Source organism: Leopardus geoffroyi, chromosome D1 (assembly GCF_018350155.1).
Source record: "Leopardus geoffroyi isolate Oge1 chromosome D1, O.geoffroyi_Oge1_pat1.0, whole genome shotgun sequence".
Classification (NCBI taxonomy): domain Eukaryota; kingdom Metazoa; phylum Chordata; class Mammalia; order Carnivora; family Felidae; genus Leopardus; species Leopardus geoffroyi.
Window position 1 is genome coordinate 18,131,228 of NC_059329.1, and position 17,258 is coordinate 18,148,485.

The window sequence follows — 17,258 nt, forward strand, 5'->3', positions numbered from 1 at the left end:
ATTCTTAATCCTTAAGTCTTTCAAACCGTCCATGTTCCCCTACTATGTATGTAGGCTGTGTACCTACCTTGCCCTGGCACCCAAGGCCCCTCTGACCCTAATTTATCCTCCGGGCACACAAGCCATGCTCCAACTGAATGGAGGGTCCGTTGTCCCCTAAAGAGGCCATGCTCCTTCTCACTCAAGATTATGCCCTTGATCTTGCCTTTCCCCTGCCTCTGATGCCTTTCATTAACACCACTCCATCTGTATTCCATCCCCCTCTGGAACCCAGCTTGGGTTTTACCTCCCCCATGGAAACTTCTCTGGACGTTTTCACCAGAGGGACCCACCCCTCTTCCCAGAGCTCTCGTGGCTGGACCTGCTCTGCCTTGGGTTGCATTTGGTCAGTACATGTTCTTACCTCACCCGCTATATTGTCAGTATCCTAGTATCTCATAATGCCCTGTGACAGGCCCGTGTGGAATAAACAAACAGAAGGGAAAGAAAGAAGGGATGGGAAGGGGGTGAGGTCAAATGATGACCTTGCACCAGAGGGAGGAGCTTCAGCTTGACCCTCTGTGCACTGAGACCCTTGTGTGTTCCTGGTAAGAGAAGTGTCTTGAGGCCGGGAGGGGAGCTAATTGCCACCTCCAGAGCAGCCCATCGCCCCAGTCACTTCCGTCCCTCTACCTCGTCTCCTCCCCGACCTCTGCCCCGGCACCCCCATCCCTCGTGGCTGAGACACCAGGGCTAAGATGAGAATGACAGCTGCCCAGTTTTGCTGCAGGAAAACCCGTATTTAATGCTGAAGGGGAACCACCAGGAGATGGAAGGCAATGACCGCTACGAGGGCTTCTGTGTGGACATGCTCAAGGAGCTGGCAGAGATCCTCCGGTTCAACTACAAGATCCGCCTGGTCGGGGATGGTGTGTACGGTGTTCCTGAGGCCAATGGCACCTGGACGGGAATGGTCGGGGAGCTGATCGCTAGGGTAAGGAAAGAACAGGTGGTCTAGACTCGGGGGTGGGCCGGGGAGGGGGAATTGAAGGGCATGAGGTTTGCTGAATGCTCATGAACCATCCACGTATTCAGGCAGTCATGCCTTTTTCGTGTATCTGTCCATTTTTTTGCACAAATCTTTTCCATGCCGGCCCTGAGCCAGGCACTGGTGGTAAACGTTAGTGATGCAGACCGCCATGATCCCTGCCCTGTGGCTCTCCCAGTTCAGCACCTGTAACAGGTAATGGAGGTCTTGACCAATTAATACGGATTTGAGGTTTGGGTTTGGGGTCCGTTTTCTGGATACGCCTGGTGCTTTCTGTTCGTTCCGATGATTTTGCGGCTCGGTAGCACCCCCTGGCAGAGCTTGGGTGGGCCCGGGAGAATGGAACACGCCACATCAGTTGACTTTGACACTGGAGAAGTGCCGGTCAAGGGAGACATGGTAAAATAACAGGGGGAAAAAGTTCAACCGTCAGAGGAGATGGTCACAGTTACAGCTATTTTGTTATCACTTCTCGTACTACTCTCTGCTGTCGTTAACGTGCTCCTACAGACCCGAGCCAGGGTGCACTTGGACAGGCTGTAGATTTTCAGGGTGAATGTGGGGAGTTGGTTAAGATGCAGGTGAGCGTCGTAGAATGTCAGTCATCTGTTTGGTTAGAGCAAGGATATAGAAAGTTCTTCCTGGGGGACATCTCTTGTTTTCTTGGCACACAGTATTAACAGCTGTACAAATTAATTAAGCCGTTACTGTTTCACGGCCCCTATTTCCGTAACCGAGTTTTTGTGGCCGGGTCCTGGTGATGGGCACTCAGTGCAGAGAGCACAGACCTGGGTTCCTAGCACGACCTTGAACCAAGCCCTTTCCCTCTCTGTGCTTTCCACATGCAGAAGGAGCCCCTGCAGCCTCCCAGTGAATGCCAACGTGCAAGGGCTTTACATACATTATCTTGAATCCTCTTTAAACATACCCTTTAGCTCGATGTTATCCTCACTTTACAAACGAGCCATCTGAAGCTCAGAGGGCCTGAATGACTTGTCTGAAGCCACATCGTTAGTATGAGACAGGGCTGGGATTTGAACCCAGATCTGTGTAACGGCCGGGCCTGCGCTGTTCTCACCGCCGCACCCCACCGCAGCTGGACTTTGATGTCACCAAGAAAGGTACCCTTCCAACTGGGCCCCGCCTTCTCTCCTTCCTTTTCATGCTCCCTCCCTCCACACTGCTCTTCCCTTCTGCCTGGCTTTCTTCTTTTCTTCCCTTCCTTCTTTTTTCTCTGCCCTTTATCTCTTGAGTTAATACGATTTTAACCCTTTATATGTACCAGGCTTGGGGTACGAGACACATTTTTGCCGTGATCGTCTTCAAGGATAAAAATATCTGTTGGGTATTAAGTAAGCAGTCTTTGATGCCTCATGGTGAAATGGTTTGTATAGACAGGAGCATGAAAAGCTATTTAAGAGCTGAGGAGAAGGGTGCTTAGGAGATTGCCTGGCTGTATAGACAGCATTTGCAGTGACCCGGCAGGGTACATAGCAAGACTCTGGACCCTCCAGTGTGAGCTGTGTCAGAAGTGAGGCCTTGCTGACAAGGAGAGGCTCTCATACAGAGGACTGACCAATCAACAGAAGGCCACAGAAGGCCTAGGGAGCCCAGGGAGCATTTCACAGGGGCAGGGCATAGGGGTGAAGATTTCCTCAGAGAGCTGTCTGCTATCTTGATTTTTTTTTTAATGTTTTTATTTAGTTTTGAGAGAGAGACAGACAGAGTGTGAGCGGGAAAGGGGCAGAGAGGGAGGGAGACACAGAATCCGAAGCAGGCTCCAGGCTCTGAGCTGTCGGCACAGAGCCTGACACGGGGCTCGAACTCACACGCCGTGAGATCATGACCTGAGCTGAAGTTGGATGCTTAACCGACTGAGCCACCAAGGTGACCCTGTCTGCTATCTTTGAGATTCGAGCCCACCCTGCTGATGGTGCCCATGCTTCAACCCCCCATCCCCCCCAAAAAAAACCCAGATTTTTTTTTTTTTAATTTCTTTTTTTCAACGTTTATTTATTTTTGGGACAGAGAGAGACAGAGCATGAACGGGGGAGGGGCAGAGAGAGAGGGAGACACAGAATCGGAAACAGGCTCCAGGCTCTGAGCCATCAGCCCAGAGCCCGACGCGGGGCTCGAACTCACGGACCGCGAGATCGTGACCTGGCTGAAGTCGGACGCTCAACCGACTGCGCCACCCAGGCGCCCCAAAACCCAGATTTTTTATTTGCATTTCACTGCAGAGGTGGAGGCCGGTGGTTAAACCCCAGGAGGCTGAACTGCCATGCCTTTTCCTTCTCTTACGGGCAAACTTGGTCACCTTGAGTCCGTTTCTTCAGCCCTCCTTGGCCTGCCTGGTGACTGGTAGGGCGACTTCAGGGATGTCAGAGTTAGTGTATAGCCAGTCCCCTTATCAGCCCCCTAATGAGCTATGACATGGACTGGCAGAGAGAGGGGAGGAGCCTGGGACTCAAGGACATGCGGCTACACACTGAATGATTTAGGCAATTAGCCAGGGATCTTCAGCTTCACCCCAGATTGGCTTTCAAGCCCAAACCCTTGCTGCTTTGGTCTCATCTAGACATAGCTACTCATATCAACTAATTAATTACTGAAACCATTAATTCAATAAATATTTGTTGAATGCCTTCTGCTATTCCAGCTGTTGGAGATACAGTGGGGGGGGGACCCCATAAACGCAGACACTGCCCTCATGAAACTTACCAGCGAGAGACAGAGGTTAATGAAGGATCACATGCATATAGAGTTTCAAACCGTTAGCGCAAGGGAGGAAAAGTAGAAGGAGCCGCGAGGACGTATCAGAGGGCAGTGGGATCCAGTCTTGAGAGGCGAGAGGGCAGGGGAGGGAAGTCTTCCCTCGGGAAGTGACATTGGAGCTGGTATCTGAAGAATGGGAAGAGCATTCCAGCCCAGAGGCTGTCTGGATGCCACTGGGATTGATTCTGGGCTGGAACGGGTGATGCTGGGACCACCACCTTCCCCAGGTTCAACAATTAGATGTGTCTGCCAAGATGTTCCTTAGGTTTCCATTAGTCCTAAAGCCAAGATCCATCTGTCGTACAGAAACATTGCAGAGGCTGGAACGGCAGGGCCTTGAATGTCCCAACCGAAGGAAACCTCAGAGCTCACCACATCTAAATCTGTCACTTTTGCAGACGAAGCAAGGGAGGGTCAGAGAGGTCAAGTAACCTGCCAGAGATCACATAGCTAATAAGTACCGAGTCCACATTGAAGCCCTGGGCTCTCTGGTTTCAGCACTCGTGGTCTGAGAGAGCACAGATCCCAATGTTAGACCTAAGCTAAAATTTCAGTCCGTGTGCTTACTGGCTGTGTGTTCTCTGGCAAGTTATTTTATCCTTTCTGTCCCTTCTGCAAGCCTTCAGTGTTCATTGGGAAGAATTTTAAGGATTTAAAATAACACACACACACGGGGGCGCCTGGGATGGCTCAGCCAGTTAAGCGTCTAACTCTTGATTTCAGCTCAGGTCATGAGCTCACGGTTCGTGGGTTCGAGCCCCGTGTCGGGCTCTGTGTTGTGTTGAGCCTGCTTGAGATTCTCTCTCTTTCCCTCTCTCTCTGCCCCTCCCCTGCTCAGTCTCTCTCTCAAAAAGTAAATAAACTAAAAATAATAATAAAATAACACACACATACAGAGGGTTTGACATACAGGAGGCATAGGAGTTGCCTTCAGTCAGGGCTCCCTAGAAAACTGAGCCCAAGGGGGAAGTTCCCATGCTAATTGAGGGAGTGCACTTCCAAGGCAGCAGAAGTGAGGGGGAGGGGAGGGGAGTGGCAGGCCAAGAGGACATCTGTCCATCCTTATAAAGGAGTACGTCCCTGGGCTGGCCATAGCTCTGCTCCAAGCCCAGCTGAGTGTTCGCTCTTCAGAAAGACCCAGGAAAGGGCTGCCTCACCAGACAGCCCGTAGCGATGGGGAGGAGAATGCGCCTGCTGAGTCTCCTCGGCTGAGGTTCACCCCGCAGGGTGTCACCTCCCCATGTGCCCCAAACCCTGTGGCCGCCTTCAGACAAGTCAGATCCTGAATCAACAGTGACAGCTCCCCAAATCAAGCCGCAGCCGATGGGTGTGAGCAGCTGACGCCCTTCCTGCCTGCGGCCTTGTCCAGTGACAGAATGTGCTGCGGATTGTTAGGACACAGCTGCTGTCGCGCCATCCGTCTGGGGGCCACGGGTAAAACTGAGCGTGACTCCGTCCCCCTCCTCGCTGGGGGAGCCCGGAGGCGAACCTTAGCTGGTTTCGACCAGGAGTGATTTTTTTTTTTTTTTAAGTAAGCTCAAAGCCCATCGTGGGGCTTGAACTCACGACCCTGAGATCAAGAGTCACATGCTCTATGGACTGAAGCAGCCAGGCACCCCTCAGGAATGATTATTATTAGGCTCCTGGAGGTACACCAGGTTGTGTCTCCGTGACCCTCTCTTGTTCAAGGAGAATGCCTTCCCCCATAGGAAAAAAAAAAAAAAAAAAAAGGAAAGTAAGCCCGTCATCTGTTAACAGCTGCAAGTGAAAACAGTTGTTCACAACATCACACTGGGGTAAGCCTGAGATTCCATGTTGGGGGCGCAGCGGTCCTGGGCCAGTGCATCCACGCGCACTGTCCACGCCTGTGGCTTTGGGGGCTGCTCACCCACGTGGCACATGTGACATCTGGGGGAAGAGACCGTGTAAAGGGTGAGGCCCCCGGGGTGTGCATGGACAAGGCTGCCCACCCGCTTCCCCTGGACAACCAGCAAGATGAGGCCTGGTTGGCCTGCAGTAAGAGAGACAGAGGCTGGACGTAAAGGGGAATCACACCCCACACACAAGGGGCCGATGGCCCTTGGCTAAGGAATCTCTTTCTGTAGACAGTCTGAAGAGCACAACAGCTTCCCGCATGTCTGAGTGACACGGAGTGAAGTACAGAGGCGTGGGCCATCTCCAGTGGGTGTTCGAGAGCCTCAGAGTTCACGTCCATTATCACCCGCTTATCCAAGGCTCTCGGGCTTGGACACATGGCCTATTAGTTGTAGAAGAGCATTCAAGCATGTGTTCTGCATCTGTTTGGAAATCATCGGAATATGTCTTTTGGCACAAATCCCATTACAGGTGGGAATGTGCTTGGAGTGACAAGTAGATTCACACAGACTGGACCAGGTGGGTGGCCTCTCCCCCCGGTCCTGTGGTTGAGCCGCAGAGGTGAGCGGGATGAATCTATTTGGGGAGGCTCTCGGATCTGGATTCGTTTGGCCCCGGTCAGATCCTTCCCGGATGAGCCCGTAGCAGGCCTGCCCACAGTGATGGTTTGTCTTGATGGAGGTGAACTTGGAGGGGAAGGGGTGGATTGAAGTAGTGTGAAGAAGGAGGTACCCCAGGAACAGTCTCAGGGATCCTCCTGTTTCACTCCAGTAAACTTACTTACGGTGTTAATTGAAATTGTTCAAGGTATTCAGATACAAAGATGAGTGGATGGTTCCCAGGTCTCTCTTTGATGGGAGATAGTTGGGTAAAAGTTGGGTAAAAGTGAGAAAGGCATTGATGGGGAAGAGCAGGGTATGGACCGAGGGCTGGAGGACCGGCTCCTGATTCTGCTGGTGACGTGTAGGAGAGCCACCTGCGGGAGGTCATGTTTGACCAGAGTCTTTAAGGACGAAGAGAGGTTGGCCAGGCACAGGAGGGACATGGAGAGCAAAGAGTGTGCCGGGAGGGAAGGAGCATGAGCTGCCAGGCTGAAGAATGGATATTTCCATTTTAGGTTAGGATGCCTGAAACAGAGCATGGTGGGAAATGAGGCTAGGAAGCAGGCAGCGGTCATTGATGAAGGTCCCACGTGACGAAGGGCCCCCAGTGTGGAGTGTGGATGGCTGGAGGAGTGGGACAAGACAGAGGCAGGGGAGCCTGCCTGTGCAACAAAGGTCTTGGCTTTCTTAGACTCATTTCAGGAGTAAACTTTTGGATCGTGAGGCTACCTCCTTTATGCCTTGTCTGGATGCCTCTTGCTTCTTTGGTTAAGCCATTAAAAGGCTTATTGGTTTGAGTTGCTATTAATAGATCCTACTTGTCAGTGGTCAGATGGTGAATCCTTTAAATGGGCTTTTTTTTAAAATAATTTTATTTTAGAGAGGAAGAGAGCATGCACAAGTGGGAGAGGGGGCAGGGAGGAAAGAGAGAGAGGGAGAGGGAGAGAGAGAGAGAGGGAGAGGGAGAGAGAGAGAGAGAGAGAGAGAGAGAGAGAGAGAGAGAGAATCTTAAGCAGGCTCCACACTCAGTGCAGAGTCCAGTGCGGGGCTCGATCCCACAACCCCGGGATCATGACCTGAGCCAAAATCAAGAGTCGGATATTCAACTGATTGAGTCACAGGTGCCCCTTCCCTTCTGATTTCTTAATGAATATGTATTTTACACAAGTGAAAATGGGGTCATAGTATATGTTAATTCAGAAGTCACCAGGACACAGGGACCAAATGAGAGTGGACCACGAGAGACAGGTATTTCAGTGAGAAGACTCCTAGATTTCTAACTTGGACATCAGGGTGGATGGTAATGCCAGTTGTTGAGGTGGAAAATTCAAGAGGAAATCAGGTCTGCGAGGAAAGGGGAGGACGAAGTTAGCTTCGGAATGGGGAACTGTGAAATGCCTTTCGGACATCCAGGTAGAGGCATTCAGCAGGGAGTTGGCTACAGTGGGCTCGGCACACTGATGCTGTGGGTGCTAGGGTGCGCGGTGAATCGGAGGTGGTTGCTGAAGCCACGAGTGGGGAAGGAATCACCCAGGAGGAAAACACAGGCTCGGGAGGCTGCCGAAGGCCCTGGGAAGAAAATGGGTAAAGACGTTTTCCACCCCTTGAAAGGAAGTACAGAAAGTTAGCGATACAGAAGTCACTGGCAAGAGCAGTTTCGTGGGTGGCGGGATTGAGATAAGATGGCAGTGGTCGAACCTGGGAGGAATGAATGGTCTGTAAAGAAGCCTTGCTTTTATGGGAAAGCAGGAGAAGGGGTTGTCGCTAGAGGGAGCTGTGGAGCAGAAAGGTTGGCTGTTGCTCAAAATGAACTCCCTATGGACAAGAGCTGCCCGGAGTTGAGAATGGGGGCGGGGTGGGGGGGGGGTGGGGAGGACGCAGAGCCCGCCACGTGGCTGGAGCAGTGTCAGGGTTGGGTGACCGTCAGGACCGGGCCGAGCACGGGGTGGGGGGTGGAGCATTTGTGAAAGGGTTTTGGAGTCCTGGCCAAGACGCGAGAACTTCTTCCCAAGGCGGATAACTGGGAAGCAGCGCCATCAGGGGCATATCCCTCCGGGCCGTTGACTCCGTAACGCTTCACAAGATTCTGCAGTGATTTCCCATCCGAAACCGCTTTGACCAGTATTCACTCCTTACCCGTTTCACAGCAGCGCCGTGAAGTAGATGTCGTTATCCCCATCATAGAGATAAGCCACCGGAGACTTAGAAGTACAAAATGATTCTCCCAGTGTCCCACAGCCAGCAAGCGGAGAAGCAGGGTCAAGCCCAGGCACTAGTCCACAGCAGGACATGATCTCACCTGCTGCAATGGCAGCCTCGGGTCCCCGCAGCCACCATTGGCATTCACTTTGGAGATGTCTTCCTAGGCAGAGGATTTGGAGGGTGCCCAGGACTTGGTACCCAGATCTGGCTCTGGCCTATGAAGGGTTTGCACTCCATCTGTAAAGGGCAAGAGCCAGGCAGATGGCTTCTGTGACCCCTTCCTCTCTCCCCCAGTGTAGGTGAGGCGTTCTTGTCGGTTAAGCCCCGAGGACTGGTAACCAGGAAGGGGAGAGACTGCATTTCACATCCTCGGGACCCAGCTGCAAATCACATTCGGGAAGAGGAAGAGTCCTCCTCTGGCTTCAAAGTTCAGAACCAACCACCCTGTTGGCATTCAACACCGTGTTGGCAGAATGGCACATTTAGGTTCAAAGAGAAAAGGGCTTTGGAAGGCTTAGAACCAAGGCTCGTAAGCCTTTGACATCAAATCGCTCTTTCCAGTGACATTTTGATGAGTTAAGTGTAAATGAAGCCGAAATGCCTCCTTCCATCTCCCCTGCCGGGCCCCTTTGAGAGAGGATTGGGGAGCGAGTTTGCCAGAGGCCTGGTATTGTGGGCTGTCCGTGGCCTCAATCCACTTGGGAAGGTTGTCCAGAGACATTTTGCTGAACTAAAAAAATACCACAACTAGTCCCCCTGGGATTACTTTTCACCATGAAGCCAGACTATTTTAACTGCAAATAGGTCAGAGAATTCTATTCTTTAAAAGAAAGATACCAATCCAAGGGCTAAAACTGAGTGTTCAGCACATTCCCCCATGTGATATCCAAGCTCAGGGAGAATTTGACTCTATCTTCCCCTTGGTTTCTGAATTTACTCAAATCAGGAAGAGATGGGGTTCGGTGATCACTCATTCATTCATCAAAGTACCCACTCCCTGACAAGCACTATTTGGATGTGAGGAATGGCCAGTAAGGAGTCCAGGGTCTACTCTAAGAGCCAGAAAGGTAAAGCAAGAATTACAGTACTATGTGATATGCGCTGTATTAATAGTGATAATAATCATGGCTGACATTTATTGAGTGTTTCCTATGAGACAGGTGCTGTTCTAGGCACTTGACTGTATTAACTCATTTAGTCCACACAGCGATCAAATGTTGCAGATGAGGAACCTGTTCACGGTCAGGTGGGTAGTGAGGGGCAAGGACAGGTCTGGCAGAAGGACGGGCAAGGTGGTACAGGTGTGAACGGGGAAGGGCTTACCAAGGAAAGGAAAGTATTGAGGATGGAGAAGGATCTTCTTGGTAGAAGAGAATACTCTAGATGCGGCAAACGCCAAGATACGTACTGAGCAGCGTGAGTGGTTCTGTGTGGCTGAAGTCAGACATGGGAAGGAGCAGAGGAGAGTAGGGCTGTAGGCAGGGGCCCGTTGTGATAGGACTCGTGTGTTTGGATATTTAAACTCTGTCTGGAAGGCTAACGGGGAGCTGTTGAAGAACAAGATGGTCTGTTTTGTGGGAAGAAGGGAGCGGCATTATTGGCTCTGGCTTGGTTGCCAAGGTTCCTCTGGCAGGAGAGAGGGGAATGGACTGGATTTGGGGAGACCAGATGCAGGCGTATTCACTAGACAGATGTCCCAGGATCCAGGTGGATGGGATGGGCCTCGAATCAAGGCAGTGGCGGTGAAGGTGCCCAGAAAAAGATGGCGACATGTGGGGATCTCACCATTTAATTCTAGGGCCCATTGAGTGGGGTGAACGTCCCTTTTGTGTAAGCCTTTAAGTGTGGGTTTGGGCACCTGCCTCTCAGGGAAAAAGGGATGGCTGTTTGACTCTGGGAATGGCCCTTTCTAGAAGAGCATCTTGAGGGACGCAGGTCAAGTCGCAGTGCTGGCCTGCGACTCCCCGAGACCCGGACGGGAGAAAATCCATCCTGTCTGGCTCATTATTCACAGACCATTGTCCTTGAGAAGAAAAGGGCCAGAGCCCTGGACTGCATGTTGGGCCACGGCCGCCTCCGCCCTCCCTCTCAGCAGTCCCTGCCTTTACACGACTCTGTCTCATTTCTAGTTCTCAAAGCTTCTGTTCTGCCACGCACCTCCTTTTACCTACCTGATAAAAAGCCAATAAAAGCAGGGTTGAGACTGCAGCCACACTCCCATTCTTCTGAGATGACTGTGACGGCGGCCACCAATACAGCTGGGCTGTCCCGTCTACCTCTGGGGACTGCTTCCCTCTCCCCATCCAGAGGCGACCTGCATGCACCCCGCAAGATTGGGACGAGCCCCCAGATCCACCAGAGGGTTCTGCTAAGGCCTTTACGTTTTTTTTTTTCTTCCTCTCATTTCCCTTGGCTTTGTGGTGAATCAGGATGGGGGTCTCCTGTGCTCCAGACATTTGGTCATGTCTCTCCTGAGTTCCAAGCTGAGCCCCCAGGAAAGCGCGTAGGAGGGGAGGGGACTGATCACTCCTGACAAGGGCCAGGCACTTTATAGGAACTCCAGGCGTGGCATTTCGTCTAACCCTCATATGACCCGAGAGGCAGGAATTCGTGTTCCAGCGTGCACAGATGAGGATATGGAGGCTCAGAGTTGAGTGATTAACGCAAGCGCAGATACACCCCGGGTGGCCAGAGCCTGGACTCCTGCCCCCTCCAGACCCCAATCTTGCGCTCTCCTCACTGCGCTGCAAAGAGCACATGTGAACTGCTGACTGGCACACAGAACGCTTGCGGCCGAACCTTCCCGACCTGCTGGAATAACGGGGAGGAAGGAATAGGCTGCAGGTGGCTCTGAGTGGCCGGCTTGAGAGGGACACCCGGATGACACTTCTGTCCTCCCTGCCGTTAATCCTGGGGGTGGAGGCTTTTATAACTGCTTCCTTCTTAGAGGCTAAGAAGGCACAGCCCCCGAGAGGCCAACACCTGGAAGTGCTCGGATTTGAACGCAGGTTCCTTCTCTCTAGGAGCCCTCCAGCTAGAAGGACAGGCAGACAAGCAGAAATTTCTAGAACACAGCAAAGCATTAAGAAACAGTTCCTTCGAATCCTACGGAACGAGGCGCCATACAATAAGCGTTCTTAGCATAAACTTAGAAAGGTCACCCATCAGCGAGTTTATGTCAATGCAGATGTCAACCCAAGGCTTAGAAAACCAGGCTATCAATTGAATAATCAATCAGCAGAAGGTAATTTAACACGTACTATGTGTAGGTCACTGTGCCCTTTTACCCTCGGTGGGGGTAAGAGGACAGATCAGATTTGGTTCTGCCTTTGAAAGGTTACAGACGAGGTGGTGTGGAGGTAGGGGGAGTACAGACCCATCAGAGAAATGTTTGCTCTGGTGTGGCCACGACGGATGTGAGTTTGAGCCCTGAGCAAGGCGGGGCCAAGTAAGGGCATTGTGCATCACCTGTGAAGGTACACAACCTCAATCCTTATCTCCCTTAAAGTGGCCTTGTAGAGTGTGAGGTCCAGAGAAGGTCGGCCCAGATTCAGGAAAAGACCTCGAAAGGAATTGACATGGGACTCTCGGGGGGATTGGGCTTCAGTCGTATTCAGAGTTATATCAGCAGCTTCAGACTGGGAATTCCTCCAAACCCCATGGGCGTCTAGAAGCAGGCTGGGAAATTGTCAGAGGCTCACTTCTTGGGAATTATTTCCTCCTTCCCCACTGAGTGCCAGCTGTTAAGGGGAGCGAGGGGTCTGCAAAAGAAATGGAAATGTATTAATTAAGGCATCTGAAAGTCTTCTAAGAGATTGGCTTGCTGTTCAACAGAAGAGACAGGCAGTAAGGAATTGATGTGGGGCAGGGGTGGGGAAGGAAGCTATAGAAAATGGTATGTTAATATCTTCTAAGGGTACTTTGGTCCTGATTGCCCACCCCATATGGCAGAGGTAAGATGTTATCTGCAGACTCATTCATATTCTGGGCTCTAAGAGCTCTTTCTCGAACTCCGGTTCAACACCTGGGCACTTAACCTCTGTCTCAGTCCCCAAAGTACGTTCTTGTTCACCACCTAGTTTTAGCAATTCAGCCCCTGATTATTCCTCAAGCCTGAGTCTAACCCTGGTCCTTGGGCTCCCTTTCTCCACAGGAGTAAGGATCCTACCCCTGCACCTGAGGCCAGAGCCCTAACTAACCCTGCTGATGTATTTCCCATCCTCAGCCAATATTACTTGCCCGTGGGTACATTGATTCAACATCAGTTGTGGATTCAGGTAGATAAGACACGGTTCTTACTTGCACTGAACTCACATGCTATATACATAGAACCTCCAAAAACAGTTGTACAGGTAGTATATCGTACAAGGAGTGAATAGGGCCTGAAACCTAACACTCGCACTGCTCACCAAGCATGTGCAGTGGTGGGGGCATGTGTCCACCTGTAGATTCTCTTCCTACAGAGAAGCCTTTAGTTTGCCAAACCATGTGCCCACTACGCCTGCTGAGAGGATCAATTTTTTATAAGTCATACAATGGCCCCAGCTATACTTGGAATGAGGTCTAATGTATAAAAATAATGAGACCATAGTATGTGATATACGCAAAATGGAATCATACAAAACTTTGTGGGAACACAGAGGAAAAAGGAAACTGTTCGTCTCTAGGAAGCCAGGCAGAACTTTCGAACAGAGCTAATGATAATAATAGCTATTGTTTATTGACTACCTACTACCTGTCAGACATTTATCATACATCATTTCCTCTCCAACAGCAATCTTAGAAGATAACTATTATGATTCACATTTTATAATGAAGACGCTGAGGTTAACCCCAGCTTAACAGAGAGGCTAATTCAAGGTCACACGGCTAACAAGGGATTGATCTGGAATTCAAAGCCAAGCCTGGCTGACATCAAAGTCCACAGCCCTTCTATGGTGCCTGAAAGGGAGGACAGTCAAGTTGGACCTTGATGGACAAGTAGGAAGTGGACAAGCTCCAGGGGGGAAAGAGTTGCAGGCCGGGAACTGTGTGGGCAGACGCAGAGTCTGAAATATTTGACAGCCTTAAGGAACGTGAGTAGTGCGATGTAGGCTCATTACAGGTTGAAGGGAGGTCAGTAGCTTGAGGTGATGCGGGAAAGGCATGGCTAGGCCAGGTGGTGAGGATCACTGTAAGCAGTTTGAGCTTGATTTTATTTTTTTAAGATGTTTATTTTTTTTTTATTTTTGAGAGGTGGGGAAGGGGCAGAGAGAGAGGGATCCAGAGGATCTCCTGTCTGCACAGAGCCTGATGCGAGGCTCGAACCCATGAACTCTGAGACCATGACCCGAGCCCAAGCTGGATGCTTAACCAACTGAGCCACCCAGGTACCGCAGGAGTTTGGGCTCGATTTTAACGATTTCAAAGATAGTAGGGAGTTTCTGGATTGTTTGTTTGTTTGTTTGTTTGTTTTTTAAGCAGAGGACTGACCCGAGTAGGTCCTTGGTGTAGAAACAGACCCCAAGGAAGTGGTTCTCAAATTGTGTACCTTGAACCAGCAGCATCAGCATCACCCGGGACTCGTGCAAAATCCAAACTCGGGGGCCCCATCCCGGCCTACTGAATCAGAAACTCTGGAGTGGGGCCCAGCAGTTTGCATGTTAACAGGTTTTTCAGGTGGTTGTGATGCACGTTCAAGTTTGAGAGCACTGGCTGGTGCCCGTGATCTCCAGTTCGGGAACCGCTGGTGCCTGTGCCTCTCGACTTTGAGAACCGCTGGTGCCCGTGCAGTTCAGTAGATGGATAGAGTGGGAAGGAACTGGAAGCGAGGAGACCAGTGCAGAGACTACTGAATAATTCAAATGAAGACTTGAATGATGGCAGCAGCAGTGAGAGTCGAGTTGCGGTAATGGATTAAGCAGGCATTGCAGAAGTAAAATGGATGGGGCTTGGTTATTGAATGGGGAGAGAGCAAGGAAGGGAGGGCGAGGGCAGACTCCGGGCTGACTCCTGCTCTCTGTTTTGGATGACAGGTGGCTGGTAAAGTCATGAACTGAGAAATAGTACATGGAAAAAGAGTAGCTTTAGGAGACGAAGACGTACACGGAGTACATGACATGGGTCTGAAGTGCCAGCAGGACTCTGAGGGCGAGAAGGACAGGAGGTCGTGGGTGAGGGAGGCCAGCGGGAGGGCAGAGCTGGGCCTGCTCTCCAGTTGGGAGTCATCAGGATACACGCGGTGCAGAAATGGAAGGAGTGGCCGTACTCACCCCTGTCCCCACACCCCGCCCCCTGGGTCACCTGTGCAGATCTCTGCTCTTCCAGGTGAAAGCTGTGAGGGCAAGTCACCCAGCGTTTCTGACCCCCGGGTCTTCATTCTCCAAATGGAAATAATGGCAGCCACCTCCGGGTTAGAAATCAGTGAATTACAGTCTCCATAGTGTGCCTGGCATGTGGTAACTCGCAGGGAGTGCGAGCCCTCTCCTGTCCCTGTCGCCTGTTACCCCTCTCTCTCTGCAGGAGGCTGTCCTTGTACTTCTTCTCTGGGCCTAAAGCTCAGGTCCTCAGCCTCCCTGCCATCCATCCCCCTCTACACACACACACACTCAGGGATGTGCACCTGCTCCCTTGAGATGTAGGCACCCGGGGCTGGTCCTTCCCTCTCCCAGGCTGACCTGGGTTGATTCCTCTTTGCCACACCATGCCTGGACGCTACCCAAGCTTAGCAGATCGACAGAGCAAGCAGCCCATGTCCAGTCCTGCTCTCACAGTGGGGAGGTCCAGCAGCGTTCCAGAAGCTGCATGCAATGGTGGTGGCCTGCTGTACTGTTCTGAGCCCCCTCTTCTCTTGCCCTTTTCTTGTGGGAAAAGGGGGCACAAGGAGCAGAATTGGAGGGAAGGTTCTCCGGGCCATCTCTTGGGGGAAGAGGCACCCGTGTTAGGTGACAAGGTGCTAGGGAGTCCACATGTCCTCTTAGGCTTAGAGAAAAATACCTTGAGTTGCAAGTCAAGGTCTGTCCCTGAATCGTAAATTAGCAGCTGAATCTTCCTGGGCTACTGTTGCTCACATGTTAAATGAGCATCTCTCTTCCCCCTGTGCCCTGTTTTGCATCAGCCACAATTTCACCAATATTCCTAGGATCTGAAGGACTGATCAAGAGGCCCCAGGGCCCTGTATCTCCCGTCACTTGGCTCTCGCTCTCTCTGCTGCATCACTACTGGCCTTGCCTTGGTTCCTTGGACACAGCATGCTTCATGCCAACATACAACCCGTACATTTGCTCTTCGTTCTATCAAAAATCTGTTTTCCCCAAGTCTCCAATCTACTATTTCCCTCTCATTATTTAGGTCTAAGCCAGGTATCACCTCCTCCAAGATACATTCTTTCTCTGCCACCCTAAGGAACCCCCATCCTTTCTCTTAGTTACACTCTACCACATTACCTTGTTGTATTATCTTCAAAGAGATCATCACCATCTGAAATCCTCTTGCTTATAATGGGACTATTTGATTCTTGTGCATCTCCCTTCACTAGACTGTGAGTTCTCTGAGATCAGGGACTACATCGGTCTTATTTGTGTACTGGTAGCATCTGGAACAGGCCCAGCATACACTAGTACTCAGCAATTATGGGATGGATGGACGGATGGATGGATGGATGGATGGATGGATGGATGGATGAGTGGATGGGTGGGAGGGTGGGTAGATGGATGAGTGGATGGTTGGGTGGGTGGGTGGGTGGGTAGATGGATGAGTGGATGGTTGGGTGGGTGGGTGGATGGATGGACAGACGGACGGATGGAGAGATGGATGAGTGGATGGATGGGTGGGTGGATGGATGGATGGACAGAGGGATAGATGGATGGATGGATGGATAGATGGATGGATGGGATGCTGTGAAGGCATGTGCAAAAGAACAGACCATTACACCCCCTGGTCCCAAGAAAGTTCAAGCCTGGACAGAACAGCCCGATGCTAAGAACCAGCTACAAGTTTTCAGATGATCCCTTTGACTAGCAACAGGGAAAGCACACAGTTGGCCTAGATATGCTGGTGCACTCAGCAGATTGGTGCTGTAGGAGTTGATGTCTTCTTTGGGGCTGCCCTTTCACAGCAGCCCTCGGGCCTACACAGGCTTCCTATAAATCTCTGCCTTCCCTAACAATGCACAGCTGGGCTTCCAGCTCACCCCTCTGTCCTCTCGCCAAGGTATGAGAATGTCCAGGGCTGGGTGTCTGGCTTTAAATTGACCACCCCCCACCGGCCCCCATCTCCTAATTTGTTCCCTGCATCACAGCTCACCTCTGTCCACTCTTGAATCTTCAGTTAGTCTAACTGGGTATCCTCTCAGCCCGCATCACATACATTTATCTTCTAACTGCCTTTGGAGTCAACCTTGTCCCGTTGTACTTGCTGGCTTTGTTTCCTGAGTCTGTGTGTTGAAGGGTAGCAGTGGCCTGAGCATCATGGAGCAGGCTCCCGGACCACCTGCCCGGACGTCTGAGTCACCTCACCTGAGACTCATGTGCCGTGCTCAAGCCCTTGTGGCTCCCTGTGCTGACCTTCCGCCTGTCCCTTGGCTGGAAAGTACTCTAAAGATAATTTACGGGCGCTTTTGACCGAGCACTCACTACGTACTAACAATCGCTTTACAAATATTATCTCATCTAATCGTTAAAGAACCTTACAAGGCAATGTCTTCTTACCCCCGTCTTGTAGATCCGCAAACAGGCCCTGAGGTGAACTCATCCAAGCCACGTGGTGGCTGCAAAGTGGCGGACTCCAAGCTCAGATGG

The 17,258-nt window shown here is 51.3% G+C and overlaps 1 protein-coding gene across 4 annotated transcripts in view; it reads left to right on the forward strand.

The window, feature by feature from the left end:
- GRIK4 (glutamate ionotropic receptor kainate type subunit 4) overlaps nucleotides 1-17,258 on the forward strand; it is a 431,410-nt gene that overhangs the window by 353,549 nt on the left and 60,603 nt on the right. For 3 of the 4 annotated variants that reach the window (XM_045483193.1, XM_045483194.1, XM_045483195.1), the window contains one exon: nucleotides 770-973. The exons of the other annotated variant lie outside the window; for it this stretch is intronic. In XM_045483193.1, coding sequence (XP_045339149.1) covers nucleotides 770-973 — 204 coding nt within the window. The remainder of the gene's footprint in view (nucleotides 1-769; nucleotides 974-17,258) is intronic. 4 annotated transcript variants of the gene reach the window in all.